General features: G+C 34.8%; 1 protein-coding gene across 2 annotated transcripts; it reads left to right on the forward strand.

Moving 5' to 3' along the window:
- The first annotated feature begins 275 nt into the window (after window positions 1-275).
- Window positions 276-8,037, forward strand: LOC107848359 (tRNA dimethylallyltransferase 2). 2 transcript variants are annotated; one of them, XM_016693116.2, is made up of 11 exons: window positions 276-526; window positions 1,129-1,183; window positions 1,761-1,840; window positions 3,091-3,159; window positions 4,010-4,082; window positions 4,174-4,292; window positions 4,823-4,897; window positions 5,961-6,359; window positions 6,866-6,941; window positions 7,057-7,214; window positions 7,761-8,037. In XM_016693116.2, the coding sequence occupies exons 1-11, from the start codon at window positions 335-337 to the stop codon at window positions 7,878-7,880; spliced, it is 1,416 nt and encodes a 471-aa protein (XP_016548602.1). In that variant the 5' UTR covers window positions 276-334; the 3' UTR covers window positions 7,881-8,037. The 2 variants fall into 2 exon arrangements, with proteins under 2 accessions (XP_016548602.1, XP_016548600.1); XM_016693114.2 differs by having other exon boundaries at window positions 277-526; window positions 4,171-4,292.
- The last annotated feature ends 7,886 nt before the right edge of the window (window positions 8,038-15,923 follow it).

Consider the following 15,923-nt stretch of genomic DNA (forward strand, 5'->3'; position numbering starts at 1 on the left):
TTCAGTTTCGCATTGAAAAGCCCACTTTATAAGTGCGTACTCCCAACCAAAGAGCCGATCTCCATTCCCCTACCTCGAACCCGAGAATTCTGATTAATAATGCAGGAGATACAATACTTATTACTTACTACCCATAATAAACTTTAATGGCACTAAGCCTAATTTTAGAAAAAATAAGAGTATTAAAGTTGCAAACTGAAAACATAGAGTATTAAAGTTGCAAACCGAAAACATAGAGTATTAAAGTAATAAATCCATTTAATTATAATTATTCTACTTTTCCACCCCTAAACTTCTTGTAACTAAAAAAAGTAACCCAAAGAAAAAAGCAGCAATGGAAATTGGTGAAAAAAATCTTGAAAAAATGGAAAACCCTAACAATGGAGAAATTAAGCTAAACCCCACATCAAAATCAAAGCCGAAAGTGTTAGTAATAATGGGTGCAACAGGTTCTGGCAAATCAAAACTTGCTATTGATTTGGCTTCTTACTTTCCTATTGAAATCATCAATGCTGATTCTATGCAGGTATATATGTGTGTGTGTGTGTGTGTGTGTGTGTGTGTAATCACATAAAGTTGAAGTCTTTTTGCATTTAATGGTGACCCTTTTGGTTTCTATGCAGGTATATATCTATGTTTGTGTGTGTGTGTGTGTGTGAGATCACATAAAGTTGAAATCTTTTTGTATTTAATGGTGACCCTTTTGGTTTCTATGCAGGTATATGTGTGTGTGTGTGTGTTTTCTATGCAGGTGTATATGTGTGTGTGTGTGATCACATAAAGTTGAAATCTTTTTGTATTTAATGGTGACCCTTTTGATTTTCTGAATAGGTTCATCAAGGATTTTTTTTTTGTGTGTGTGTGTATAATCACATAAAGTTGAAATCTTTTTGTATTTAATTGTGACCCTTTTGGTTTCTTGAATAGGTTTATCAAGGATTGTGTGTGTGTGGGTTGTGTGTGTGTGTGTAATCACCTAAAGTTGAAATCTTTTTGTATTTAATGGTGACCCTTTTGGTTTCTTGAATAGGTTTATCAAGGATTTTTTTTTTTGTGTGTGTGTGTGTGTAATCACATAAAGTTGAAATCTTTTGTATTTAATGGTGACCCTTTTGGTTTATTGAATAGGTTTATCAAGGATTGGATGTTCTTACTAACAAAGTTACTCCTCAAGAGCAAAAAGGTGATTTTTGTTTTTTCTGTTTTTGCAGTGTAATTATTCATCTGTATAATTTGATATGCTGGTGTTTCTGGACTGTAAGTTTAAGAAAAATGGAATATATAACATATTCGTTTTTGATAATCGTGATGTCTAGATCAAGTTACACACACTTAGAATAATTTTATGGGGTATCTGCTAGCTCATACGAAAAGTAACATTCAAGCCTCAAAATTAAAAGACATAATACATAACCGTGCCCTTTAACTTGGCCTCAAATGACATCTAGTCCATTCAATTTTGGGTTTGCACAAGTAGGACTTAAACTTGTATTAAGTTTAACAAGTAGACACACACGTCCTACGTGGCATAAACAGAAAGGTGCCGTAGAAAATGTAGCAACAACAACAACAACAACAACATACCCAGTATATTCCCACCAAGTGGGGTCTGGGAGGGTAAGTGTACGCAATCCATACCACTACCTCAAATGTGAGAGAGAGAGGTTGTTTCCGATAGAAAATGCAGCAGAATACTATTTTTCTGCATAACTTTGTGACTGTCTGATTTTTGTTTTTTCGGGTTGTTGTGTCACTGACAGGAGTGCCTCATCATCTTCTTGGTACTATCAGCGCCTGTGTTGAATTTACTGCCAAGGATTTTCGTGACTCGGCTGTCTCTGTGAGGCCTCTTTCTTTGTCACCTCAATTCTTGTATTTATATACAAAATTAATAGAATGTTCGTGGGCATTTGATGCTGAAGTATAGTTACCATCAAACCCACATCTTCAATAACGTTAACATTCGTTTCCTTGGTTTCAAATGGGTAAACATGGTGTTGCCTTTTGCCTCGGTGCGTCAATTTCTCCCGAGGTTTGTTAACTTCTTGAAGACTGTAGTCTGGCACTAGGATGATCGGTTATCATTTGTTCAATTGAACACCTTCATTAAATTAGCCGGAATTCCAAATTCTATGGTAGAGAATGCTGTAAGAATAAGTGGTCCGTGAAATACTTTCTTAGGTATTTAGAATCAAGGGCAGTGCTGCTGTTAAGGAGAAGGCTATACTTGTTAACCCATCAGACAGAGGCCTGACCTTTTAGCTAAAATCCCCCAACATTCTGTAAATAACTTTCTGTAATTTTTTACTGATAAGGTGACACTTCTTTTCACTTTTAATTGTAGAAAAACTGACTCTAAACTTTTTCAAATATTCGTTCCCGTGCAAAGTGAATTTGAAGTATAGGAGTATATCTCTTATCTCTATTTGTCTAACTAATTAAACAGTGAGGAATCCCTTTTTTAGTCACTAAAATTGGTGGATGGGGCGTGGGGTGTGAAGGGAGTATCTAACATCTGTTTGCATGTACAGAGGGTTTTCTTGTCTATTCTTTCACTCCTCAAATTTGGTGAAAAGAATGGATACAGTTGATCCCGTCCTATCAATGACCATGAATGGAAGAACATATATGTAACAGAAAGAAAATGAAACTTTAGAGCATATGTCTTTCTTTTAAAGCAAATGTTAGTGGTGTTAGTGAAGCACGCCAACTTTAGTGGTTTTTGTCCCTAGGATACATAACCAGCCTATCTTTCTCTAGAGTAGATTTGATTTCTGTCTTCAGCAATTTTCTCTAGGAAGATACTAAAAGGGCAGCCCGGTGCACTAAAGCTCCCACTATGCGCAGGGTCCGGGGAAGGTCCCCACCACAAGGGTGTACTGTACGTAACCTTACCTTGCATTTCTGCCGGAGGCTGTTTCCAAGGTTTGAACCCGTCACCTCTTGGTCGCATGGCAACAACTTTACCAGTTACTCCAAGGCTACCCTTTTCTCTAGGAAGATACTGTGTGGAAGAAATGTATCCATTAATGGTCTTATCTCTCTACTTTTTCTTCTAATCTGATTTATTGCTGTTTTTTGTATTTTCAGATAATAAATGAGGTATGGTCCCGTAATAGGTTGCCAGTTATAGTTGGAGGAACAAATTATTATATTCAGGTACTCTTTTATGCCTTCTCCACTCTCCAGTTTCTTGCTTGTGTGCGCATGAGTCCATCATGATATGAATTTCCAAAGACACTAGGACCAAATGACGTTTGTTTGCGGAAATTGTGTACCTCAACAGTTTGCACTATTCAGAAACTTACTTTTCTCCTAAATGATTCACAAGATAAGTTATTAGAAAACGTGTTATAAAGTTAGATTAGCTGGTGCTGCCCCTTGCAAGCGATAAGCACAAAAGCGACAAGGTCTATTTCTCTTGTAGCGAAAAGAGAGAAGTGAGGCACACACTTCTTTAAGTTATAGATAATTTAAAAATATTAATATATATATTATTTTAGTAATATGATTACTAAATTGTAAGTAAAATACCTAATTTCAGTTTCTATTTGCAATAATGTTGATATTAATGTCTTGTTTCAAAAAAAAAAATGTAGATATTAATGTAACTCCTGAAAGTTGAGATTTAAATAATTGACAACTTTTTGTTTCACTCACTTTGCACGTCATGGTTTGAAGCGCACATTCCTCTGAAGTGCACCTATGACGTGATAGACCTTGCTTCACATCAGTTCCTTGCTTTGTTTAGCTCTTAATAACACTGTTAACTGCTAGTAAAATCCTTCTCTTAGAGTATATGAGCTGTCCTAAAATCTGCAATAGACTCCTTGCCGGTACTCTCTTTTTTTTTTCTTCCTGTTTACAAGTATGTTTCCAAGCAGCTAAATATTTTGGTTTGTCTTTCCTTTTTGCTATTTTACTGAATTCTGTTTTCATCTTTCCTGATATTCGTCCGAACTGTTGGGTGTTTGTTATAGTTTTCTGGATTTGATTTGTTTTCATTCAGGCTCTTGTGAGTCCATTCCTTCTTGATGATTCTGTTGAAGATGCAGAAGCTAATTGCTTAAGCGACTCTCACGGTAAACAATAAGTTGTCTGTGTTTTTCGTCTAAATTTGCTTACTCAGGATCGAGATTTATAGATACTATTCTCTTTCTTTCTCTGTAGAAGATGAGCAAACTGATCTTGAAGTTGAACTTATGAGCGAGGATTTTAATTGTGCTTACAACCGTCTTAAAGATATTGATCCAGTTGCAGCCAACAGAATTCATCCAAATAATAGCAGAAAGGTGTGGTGATGTTTTGCTTCGTATGACTTATAATTTATTTGCATGATGCAGTTAGCTGAACCTTCCGGTCGGACATGTTGATTTTGACTATCTAACAGGAGCTGCTTCTTTATTCTAACATGTAACAACTACAAGTCCATTGATCTAACACAAATTGGGTTTGATTTTGCACATTGCTTCAACTTGCAAGCTACGCACCCTCATGTTAATATGTAACAGCTTCATGTGTAATCGTGCATTGTTGAATTTATTATTAGGACTGAGTTAATTTGTACTGAAGGCTTCTGTGTCCTGGAATGTACCTTGAGCTGTTCTTGTGATTTCTGGTCTCTGAACCTATATATTCAGACTTCAAAGTTGTTATGGCAATGCTTTGTTTGTCTGAACCGATGATTACTAGTGACAGAGTGTTAAAACTAATTATTTTCATCCTACAAAATATGCCGCACAATAATGCTTTTATGTAGAATTGTGATTCCTATCTATTGTACAGAAGATACGGTTGATGTATCTATTGCCATAACCCGCAGATAAACCAATACCTGAGTCTATATGCACGATTTGGTGTTATTCCAAGCAAACTTCTTCAAGAGAGGACTGTAGAGGTGTGTGCTTCACTCATTGATTTTACTTATTTAAATTTGTATTAACTGTATTGATTTCTAATGATAGTAAGATTTGGATTTTGCAACTAGTTTTAATTGTTTTTAGCTACTATGTATTATTTCAGAGTGTGTTATTATTTGTCGTATTACTTGGCGAGTCTTGTTTATGTTATTATTGGGTGTAGTTATTCCTATTGTTTCTTGTCCCTTTACTATTTCCTTTCTAGACTGTTTTATCTTGAGTCGGGGGTCTATCAGAAACAACCTCTCTATCTCATATTGAGGTAGTGGTATGGACTGCGTACGCTTACCTTCTCTGGACCCCACTTGGTGGAAATATACTGGGTATATTGTTGGTAGTGGTGGTGTAGTTTTTAGCTACTATACATGATGGGACGATATTATTCCTTTAGGATTCTCTTCAGAAGATATTTGCGTTGAAGTCTTATTAAAGATAAAGGATTGGGTGCAGGGAATGGCTATATATGCAGCAGTTCGTCATAGTGGGTCTCTTGTCTATCAGCTTTCTTTCAATCGGTTGATAGAGCTTTCTTTTCAATTTGCTAAATCTTAAATTTTGTCAGTTTAGGGTGCTCTTTCTTTAATCGTTCTTCATTCTTCTATCCGTGTATTTGGGTACTACTGTAAGTCGTCGCATTCCATGTTTCGTATTGGAAAATATTCAGTCAGTATGAAAAAGATAGAATGGTCGAAAGAGATACCTTTTGGCTTTTTTACAGTTGATAAACAGAAAAGTGAGATTGTCGTTTATATTAATATTTGAGGGATATGGGGAGCAGACCAGCAAAATGAAAAGAGAAAAATTAGGACACTCACCCGTAAAGGTTGTCGGATGGCGATCTGCAGTATTAATTCATACAAAATGCACGAGCCGCTTTAAGATATATGCATATCCTTGTCGTCTGTCAAAAGAATTTATTGAGAACTCCGAGCATGCTCAATTTAGTCAGCAAGAAAACCTTAAAAACTAACTATAGCCTATTGGATCGATGAAAATGCATAGATACCTCGTCATGTTATTTTGTTGCTTGTGGCAGGGCAGAACTGGGGTCGAGTTGATAATTCAAGATATGATTTCTGCTTCGTATGCGTAAATGCATCTCTTACCACTTTGGACCCATTTGTCGATAGAAGAGTTGATCACATGGTTGATGGCGGTTTACTGAAGGAAGTTCTTGTCATCTACACAATGAATGCAGACTATACAAAAGGCTTGAGGCAAGCCATAGGTGTTAGGGAATTCGAGCCATTTCTTAGGCGTTACATACTGGAACATCAAAAACCTTGTGGTGAATCTCACGATCAGACACTACACGACCAGACATTGAAGCAAAATATACAGCATATTGTGGATTCCCCTGATGATGATGAATGGAAAGCTCTTCTAACTGAAGCAATTGAACAAGTCAAGTTGAACACACGGAGACTAGTTCGACGTCAAGTAAGTTCTACACCCTTCATGTAGTCTTATGTTTAAACAAGGTATATAACCAAGGAGAAATGTTTATGTGGAGAACTTCCGTTTTTTCTAGTCCGACTCCATCGGGTGGGGAAATTGTTCAGTTCTTGCAAAACCAGATTTAGGTGCTCTAAATATCGAATTTTGTCAAGGTTTTCGGTCAAAGGTGCAGAAATCGGTTTATATGTTTAGAACAGAAGTTTCTTGAAACCAATTGCTGTCATTTATACTCCAGGAGTAAATGTCTGTATTTTGTAAAAGAATATTTGGAAGATATATAACATACCAAAGTTCATAAAACATAGATAGCATAAACTGCTAATACGCTTCCCCTTTATTAGTAGTAAGAGAAGCCGTCCTAATCTATTCTTACACTTAATACAAGAGTGGGAAGTACTTTCAAAAATTTCTCTCATTACGAACACTGAAATTCATTGAGTTAAGACCTTTTCTGAAATGTCTATTGCTGATTGTCTGGTTGTCATCAGAGGAGAAGACTTAATCGTCTGCAGATGCTATATGGATGGGACATACATTATGTCGATGCCACAAAGTCCATAATAAGTATGTGATCTCGGGTTTTATACTTGAATGACATTTGACTTCAATTTCGCAGACCTTATTGTGTTCTTTTTCGGTTGTACTTCTTTCTCTGAATAAATTTGCATTTCTTGAACAGGTAGCGCTGATGATATATGGGCAGCAGAAGTGGTGAAACCCTCTGTCGGGATAATCAAATCCTTTCTCACCGGAGAATCCAGTACAGAAAATGGAAGTGACGCTTCTGAAGAAATTAAGTCGACGCAGAAGGATCTCTGGACTCAGCATGTATGCGAGGTTAGTCGCAGCTGCTACATTTTTCTGTCTCGCTCCTTTCCCGACTCCCCTCGAGCATAGTAGGAAAGGAAAAAGAGAAGAGTTGAAAGTAGAAATGAAGATAAAGTGAAGTTTCCTCCTAAGTTGCTCAAACTCTTTAAAAATGTCTTCAGGTGCGTGTCGGATCCTCCAAAAATAGTGTATTTTTTAAGGATCTGACATGGGTACGGCGACATTTTTGGAGAGTCCGAGCAACTTAGGTTTCCTCTATTATCGATTTGGTGATAACTGCCAACCATGCAATAATTTTCCTGAATTACATGCTTCCTTTATCTTATTTTCTATTTTCGTATTATGCGATGTTTCATTTGCTTCCGTTCTTCATTGTGTTCAGCGTGACTTATTCGTTATTGTATTTGCTTTGCGTACTTGTTGCTTTTATATGTCTTTACTTGAGTCGAGGATCACACTTGTGCGCACACACCACCCTCCCTAGGCTCCACTTGTGGGATTACACCAGGTATGTTATGTTGTTGTTGTACATGCTTATCATTCATTTGCTCGCAGGCATGCGGGAATAAGGTCCTTAGAGGCGCGCACGAGTGGGAACAACATCGACAGGGCCGTGGCCATCGAAAACGAGTTTATCGGCTTAAGAAATCTGGAAACTTGTGCTTGGGAAGCTAAATATTATCTATACCCCCTGTGCTTTTAGCACAATATCTTCACAATTCTTTTTGTTTCAGTAGTAAAAAGCAGTTGTGCTTATTTTAATGGTTAACTTATAACTGAATCGATGACGATCAATAACCGATTAATCGATAGCTTAATGGTTCGTTAACAATTTTAGCATGTCGACAAACTGACAACTGATAAGTAGAATCGATAATTTTCAAATGATTAATCGATATCTTACTGGTTCATTAACGGTTTAGCATGTCGACAAACTAACAACTGATAAGTAGAATTGATAATTTTCAAATGACTAATCGATATCTTTAATGGTTCATTTAACAGTTTAGCATGTCGACAAACTGACAACTGATAAGTAGAATCGATAATTTTCAAATGATTAATCGATATCTTAATGGTTCATGAATGGTTTAGCATGTCGACAAACTGACAACTGATAAGTAGAATCGATAATCTTCAAATGGTTAATCGATATCTTAATGGTTCATTAACGGTTTAGCATGTCGACGAGCTGACAATTGATAAGTAGAATCGATAATTTTCAAATGGTTAATCAATATCTTAATGGTTCATTAACGGTTTAGCATGTCGACAAACTAGCAACTATAAAGTAGAATCGATAATTTTCAAATGATTAATTGATATCTTAATGGTTAATCATAATCGATATCTTAATGGTTAACGGTTTAGCATGTCAACAAATCGGTAATCGATAACAGATTAGAATCGATAATTTTCAAAATCAAATATTTTGATAGATTGAGCTATTCGATATTTTTGCCAGTGGTAGGCAGCCAAGATCATGTTGACTAAAGCTCTCGAAATGCATGGGGTCAATCTAAGGAAGGATCGGATCACAAGAGTCTATTGTCTGCAGTCTTACCCTTTCTTTTTGTTGGAGGTTGTTTTTACGGCTTGAACTAGTGAGACCTCCTACAACTTATTGTTCTGTTAGAGCTAGCCACAAGGATCAATGTACGTAGAAATAGCGGACACTGATCACTTCTCGATATTCCTTTTGCAAAATAGTAAGTGTCATGGAGTTTCAGATATCGTAGGTGAAACTCCATGATAGTAGATAGTTCTCAATTATAAGATTGAAAAGAGGTTATTTGTGAATTTAATCCTCAATTTAAGCATAGCGATAAAGATAAGATAAACTTTAACCATTTAGAGATATGCATGCGACGATGGCTCAGATGGTAAGGACTCTCTACCTCTACTTTCAGGAGATTATAACGTAGACAACTTAATCCAATACGAGCACTAATAATAAATTTCACGACTCAAACTCATAACACATAAATACAATACAATCAAATTCTCATTTATATTGTCTTCATTCCATTGTCATCATTCAGTTAGCTAGTCTTCAGTATATCTTTACGTGTTCACTATTGAATTGTCATACTGTAACAACAATAACATACCTACTATATTCTCATAAAGTGAGGTTTGAAGAGGATAAAATGTACGCAGTTCATATCACTATCTCAGATGAGGTAGAGAGACGATTTTCGATAAATCTCCGAAGCAAGAAAGATAACAGTATAATAAATAAAAAATCATAAATTATAAAAGCACACAACAAAATAAAATAACACATTGCTAGACTTATCATACTATTTGAATATAATAAATTTTATACTTAAGAAATGCATTGTGTATGAATAACACCTAATAACAAAGATAAAAAGAATATAAAATAATAATTTATTTATTAATTTTATAATATATATAAATATTTTTTTCTACGGTAAACAAGTGAAGATGAAAGAAGGAAAGTATTTGTCAGTTGTGTTTTTGTGGCTCAGAATTATTGACAGACCTAACTGGAATCCAAGGTGGTCTGATGCAACTTTTTTGGTCCAATGGGTTGCAATAGTTGGTGGATTTTGTACTATAAAAAAGAGCTGCACGTGCATTTTGTACTATAATATCTCATATCTTTTATTTAATTATATTTGTTTCATATTTTAAATATTATTTTTGTTTCATTTTATATGTCGTCATTTAATTGGATATGGAGTTTAAGAAATAAATGATAACTTTATAAAGTTTACAAAATTATTCTCTTAAAGTTATTTTAGTATTTACTTTTTAATTATTTTTTCTTAATAAATAGGATCCACTAAGGATAAAATGGAAACGATGACATTAAATAGTTACCAAATAAGAAAAGGTGACATTTTTTTGGAACGGATTAGAAAAAATGGCGACACATAAAATGAGACGGAAGGAGCAATATATTTGAGATAGTAATATATTTGAACAGTATATATTTGAGGAAAATTAAATAATATGTCTGATATAGTATGTATCATGAGTAAAATACACTGTATCGAGATCAAGCAACATATTCGAGATTTCAGTATTATATTCAAATTTTCAAAAATTTTAATGATATTAAAAAATGGGATAGAGAGTAATTAACATCAAAGTAATTGAAATACATGTTGTTTATACCCCTCAAATTTTTGAAACTTTATTTATATTGAAAGTACCACCGACACAAAAATAACAAGTAATTTTATCACAGGACATAAATTTATATTTTCATTTCATATATAACACAAAAACATATGTCTGCGTGTGCTATCTGCTTCAGCTGCTTCAATCGTAATTTTATTATATTACCCCTAATTAATTAGTATAAGTTATTTATGTGTTAAAATTTGTAATATTTAATAAAAAATATAGAATAGACATAAAATAATAAATCAATATTTAATTTTATAAACTAAGTTGATGTCTTATATGAGATCCATTTATGCTTTTTTCACAAGTATTTTTTTATAGTAATTTTATTATATCACTTCTGATTAGTTGTTATAAGTCATTTAAGATATGTCTTCTTCGCTTCTTCAATCGTGATTTTATTATATGACCCCTAATTAATTATTATGGTCGGCGGTCGCATTAGAAAATTAATAATATTTCATAAATGGACACAAAATGATATGTGTTGACTTTCAAAATTATATCAGTGTCACTTAAATTAGAATACAAGAAAAAGTATTATAAATCACAATAAAACATTTGATTGACTATCGAAATTATAGAGTGCCATATAGGTTGACTTTCGAAATTATATCAGTGTCACTTAAATTAGAATAGAAGAAAAAATATTATAAATCATAATAAAACAGTTGATTGACTATCAAAATTATATTAGTGCCACATAGGTTGGCTTTCGAAATTATATCAGTGTCATTTAAATTGGAATAGAAGAAAAAGTATTATAAATCACAATAATTAAAAATTAAAATTACTTTAATAAATAATTATCTAAATTGTATTTGTGTCACATAAATTGAGATAAAAGAAATAGTAAAAATTACATATATAACGACATGTTTTCTAGGAATTATTAAAAATCCCAACTTTTTTAAAAATCTCATAAAATCCCAACACTTGTCCATTGATGATACATGTTAATTAACTTAGATACATATAATGGATACACATTTGAAGTAAACTAACTTGCACTTTTAAGGGATGTAACGGATAAATTAGCATTAAAAGAGCAATCAATCTAACTAATTATGGTTAAAACAAAATTAAATCTCACGATTTATGGCAATTATCTTGTTATTCCACTATTCTAATCCAAAATAACATTCATAATCTGTTTGGAAATACCCAAAAATTTTCACGGCTTCTTCAAAAGTTTCAGACATCCATTTTTTTCTGATTTGTTAATTTTGTTTGGTTATTTGAAATGAATAAATAGTTTTAATGGGTTCATTCAAAAGAAAGGAAATTCATTATCCTTGAAAAAGAATTCGTTATTCCTTCTTCTCTGTTATTTGTAGTTGTTCGTCTTTTTTTTGATGACTCGTAATAATGAATATCGCGTCTTATTAGTACATTCTGATGTTTGGCTGTGTGATGTCAAGCACGAAGAATACAAGATTGATGGTTGTAGTCGGAGATGTACCAGTGTCGATCTCAATTCGTTATCCCTTCTTCTCTGTTATTTTTTGTTGTTCTTCTTTTTTTCCGACGATTCGTAATAATGAATATCGCGTCTTATTCGTAATTTTGGTGTTTGGCTGTCTGATATTGATACAAGAATAACCACGGAGATGGACATATGTGAGATGTATTGAACCCGAGACTTAGAGCGTGCAAGTGAAGTACAAAGGAGGGCCTAAATAGGCTCCAAAATAGTCCATAAACTACACTCCAAGGGCGCCTAAAGTAAAGCATTTGACTAAGGGATCTTTTGGACATTTCACACTATTTTTGTAACCTAATATAAATAGAATATGTTAGGTGATTTACTAGTTAGTTTTGATGAATATTGAAAGTTGTAGACACTTAGACATTTCTCTCTTGTGAGAAAGACCCCTATGGCTGAACATTGTAACTAGGGATTTCAACTTGAGTGTGGAATCACTCGTGTTGGATTCAAGCTTGGAAACGTGGATGCTTGGGAGATTGAGGTCCCTATTGTGCCACGTAAGAGATAGGTGAATTGTAGTGTGTAGTGTTAAGGATCCAAGAGTGGAATATGCTCTTGGGTTCTTAAGATTATGTCTTCATGTAGTCTATCTTTCTATCCCTTTGTTTAGGGTAATCTTTTGTTGTTGTTTCTTGTGTTGTTGAAACCTTTGGTTATTGTTATTGTTATCTTGTTGTTCATCTCGTGTAGCCACTATTTTCATGTTGTTACATCTTTGTCAACTCGTTAATCTTGTGTTCTTCACGTTTTGGGGCTTTTTTCCACTTGTTCTCGGGTTGTGTTGTTAAAACTAGTTTATTGTTGGCTGATTTCAGTACTTTTCAAGTTTGTAGTGTATCATTTGGTATCAAATCATGGCTTGATCTTGTTCCCACAAGATCAATCTTGGGCTTGTTAGTTAAAAAAAAAATTATTGAAAAAATAAAAAATTCCAAAAAAGTTCAATCTGTCCGTGTTTGTGTTCTTGGCCGAAATTGTGTTATTGTTGGGTCTTGATTGAGATTTTTACTTGTTTTGTTGTTTCTAGTGTTAGTTTTCTTCATCTCTAACACTCTTGAGTCTATATCTAAAATTTGAGCTTGAAATGTTGATCTTGTTGTTGTGAACATAAGCTTGGCCGATTGTTGTTGGTGTTTTTGTGGTTCATGGTTTGGACTTGTAATGTGAACATAGTTGTTGATCTTAGCTTGGTTGTGTGATGTTATAAAATTGGTGGCCTAGGAACAATTTTTTTGAAGATATTGTAGTCTTGGTCGAAGTTTGAAGACATTGTTGTTGTGGAATTGAGTGGATCGTGTGAAAATTGTTGGTGTTCTTGAAGATTGTTGTTGTAGTTGTTGGTGTTGTTGGTGTTCTTAATGTTCATCACCACCTTCATATATTGTTGAGGATAAAGTAATCCTAAATCCAAAAAGTTGAAGGAAAAAAGTGTATTATTAGTTAGTCTTGAAAGACAATACAACCAACCAAGACCTATCAATCAAGTCTCAACCACTTTCCAACACTTTTTCATGATTTAAGGATCCATATTTTAAGGAGAAGTACAAGAAAAAGTCAAGTCTTGAAAATTGAAAATTGAAAAAGGCTCCAAGACTGGTTTTTTCCTCCTAAAATAAAATTCCACCAATCCAAATTAAATTTTTGACCAAGACATAAACATTTGAGAATAACAATTTGTTAGAAAGACCTCAACTACTACGTGGCTACCACGTCATCAAGTTACTGTTCACGTACCAAATTTTGTCTCAAATTTTAGATTTCGTAGTTTCCGCTTGTTATTTCTTAGTTTCAATTTCGTTGGTTCCAATACTAATTGGCAAACTAGTATTCATCCACTAGATTGTTAGTTAGTTTTTGTGTTTGTTCATTTGTGTTAAACGTTGGTTGTGTGCTTTTCTCTTTTGTGAATTCGTTGTATCTTGTTGGTTCAAGTCCGTAAACAAATTTTCTTTGAGTCAACTCAAATGAAAATCCATTCCGGACAAGAGTAGACTCGACCCTCAATTACTCACGAAGTACAAGCTGGCTTTCAACACTTGTGAAACCAAGTGTAAGGTAAAAACCTAGAGTGAAAGTGTGGTGAGGCATTTTTTTTAGCTAACAAGTTTGTTTGTTTAGTTGTTTGTTGTTTTCTTTTCTTTTAGGTACCGTGGTTGCCAATAATCTCGAGGCCACATTTGATCGCATCAATGACAATATTGAAGACATGAAACGACACGTTGAAAGGCTACGCCAATTGGTATCCACACTTATCCCAAGAAATCCAAAACCTAAGGACCAAACACCTTGCGATAAGATCTTCTCGAAGGAAGAGGTGGGCTGCCCCGACCCACACCAAAGTAAAACCACTACTTCCTACACTACCATAAATGTCGATTGTTGTGGTGTGGCTAGTAATAACCAAAAGGGTGTAGTTGCAGATTTACCTAAAGTAGAAGTGTTTGAGTCGTCCTTTTGTAATACTCTTGGTGATATTAGGTCGCGGGAGGACCAAACTCTTGTTGTAAGTACGCAAGCACTAGTTGATCCTTTAGATGCCGAAATTGATTCTTCTCGCAAGAATAATTTGTATCCATCTAATGCTAGCCCTTATAACTCGAGTAAGGCTCCATTACCAATTAACGAGGTTGTTCACACGCTAGTTGACCCTTGTGCGAACCAAGGTAAGTCTACGTTGGTATGTGAGTTGCCAACAACTAGTGAGGATGTGAATGAAGATCAACTTACTCATGAATGTATTCCACTACTTGAGCATATGTGTGGTGTGCTTGGAAAATCTCAAGTTAGTAATGGTGTTTATAGAGTTGATCTTGATGGTGCACGTGACTCTTTAAACATCTTGTGTGGTAAAAACCTTGCTAGTAGCTTTGTTCATAGAGATCATGTGTATGGAAATGTTGAAAATGATGGCATAAGTCACTTTGAGGTAGGACTTTTAGGCTGTGTCTCTCTATTCTTGAATGTTAATCTTCTCTTAAAGGTAAATGTCATGCGTGATTGTGGGAGTGATATTCTAGGGGAAGGAAGGATTACCCTCGGCTTAGACCCTTGGCTACTTCTCCCATTTTACCCCGGAACCCTCTCGGAATGTGGAAATTTCTACACTTCCCACTTGATGCTTGGTCAAGACGACAAATAATGTTTGATTGTGGGTGCTAATGAAGAAAGGCAAGGTTCTTCCTTATCTCTTTTTGTTGATGATGACCTCTTCCTTTGTTCCATTTATACTAAGGTTTTCATGTTCAACACAAAGGACCCGTGGGTATACTCCAAGTTTGTCTCACCTCGACATGACATGTGATGTGTATATTTTGCTAATCCTAACCCTTATGTCATGAGGATATTTTGCTTGTTTGTCCTTCTTTGATTTTACAAGGAGCGGATTCGAGGTCGAATCCTTTTTCAAGAAGGGGAGAATGATACCAAGCAGTCCAAACAAGCCTCAAAACAGTCCCCAAAAATGCAACAACAACACAAAACAACAAGAACTCAAAACGGCTACAAGAGGCAAACACAAGAACTAACGATTTGCAATAGATAAATGGATAGATAGTGAGACATAATGTAATACACATTATAGGCACTAAGATGTACATTAAACATTAAAACGCAAACAACATGAATACAAGACACCTACATTCTTACATAGACCTCAAGGGAATCGGAGCTCCCAAGCAACCACTGTTTCTAAGCAAGCTATCAACACAAGGATTCCACCTTGCCACAAGAATTCCACCTTGCAAGACACTCTTAAAGAGTATTTAAAATATATCATCAAAGTTCTAAATGACAAAATAACCTAAATGTTCTATTTATAGACTAAGGCAACACTTACTACAAAAATGACCAAAAGGCCCTTAATGAGCCCAAACAAAGGGGCGGCCTTGTAGTTTACTCCTTGGACGATTTTGGAGTGTTGGGACTTATTCTCAACACTTCAAAACTTGTTCCTTGGATGGGAAGACCCACAAGCTCGGGTCTTTACTCACGTCTTCATGTCCTCAATGCTAAGATACCTCTTTGACCCGTATCATCCTCTTCTCCTTAGAAAGGATTCGTCCTCGAATCTG

Source organism: Capsicum annuum, chromosome 11 (assembly GCF_002878395.1).
Source record: "Capsicum annuum cultivar UCD-10X-F1 chromosome 11, UCD10Xv1.1, whole genome shotgun sequence".
Taxonomy (NCBI): domain Eukaryota; kingdom Viridiplantae; phylum Streptophyta; class Magnoliopsida; order Solanales; family Solanaceae; genus Capsicum; species Capsicum annuum.

Coding starts and splice junctions, on each gene's coding strand:
- LOC107848359 (XM_016693114.2), top strand. CDS start 335: ATGGAAATTGGTGAAAAAAATCTTGAAAAAATGGAAAACCCTAACAAT. Junction 4,898..5,960: donor TTCAAGAGAGGACTGTAGAG/GTGTGTGCTTCA, acceptor GTGGCAGGGCAG/AACTGGGGTCGAGTTGATAA. Junction 6,942..7,056: donor TGCCACAAAGTCCATAATAA/GTATGTGATCTC, acceptor TTTCTTGAACAG/GTAGCGCTGATGATATATGG.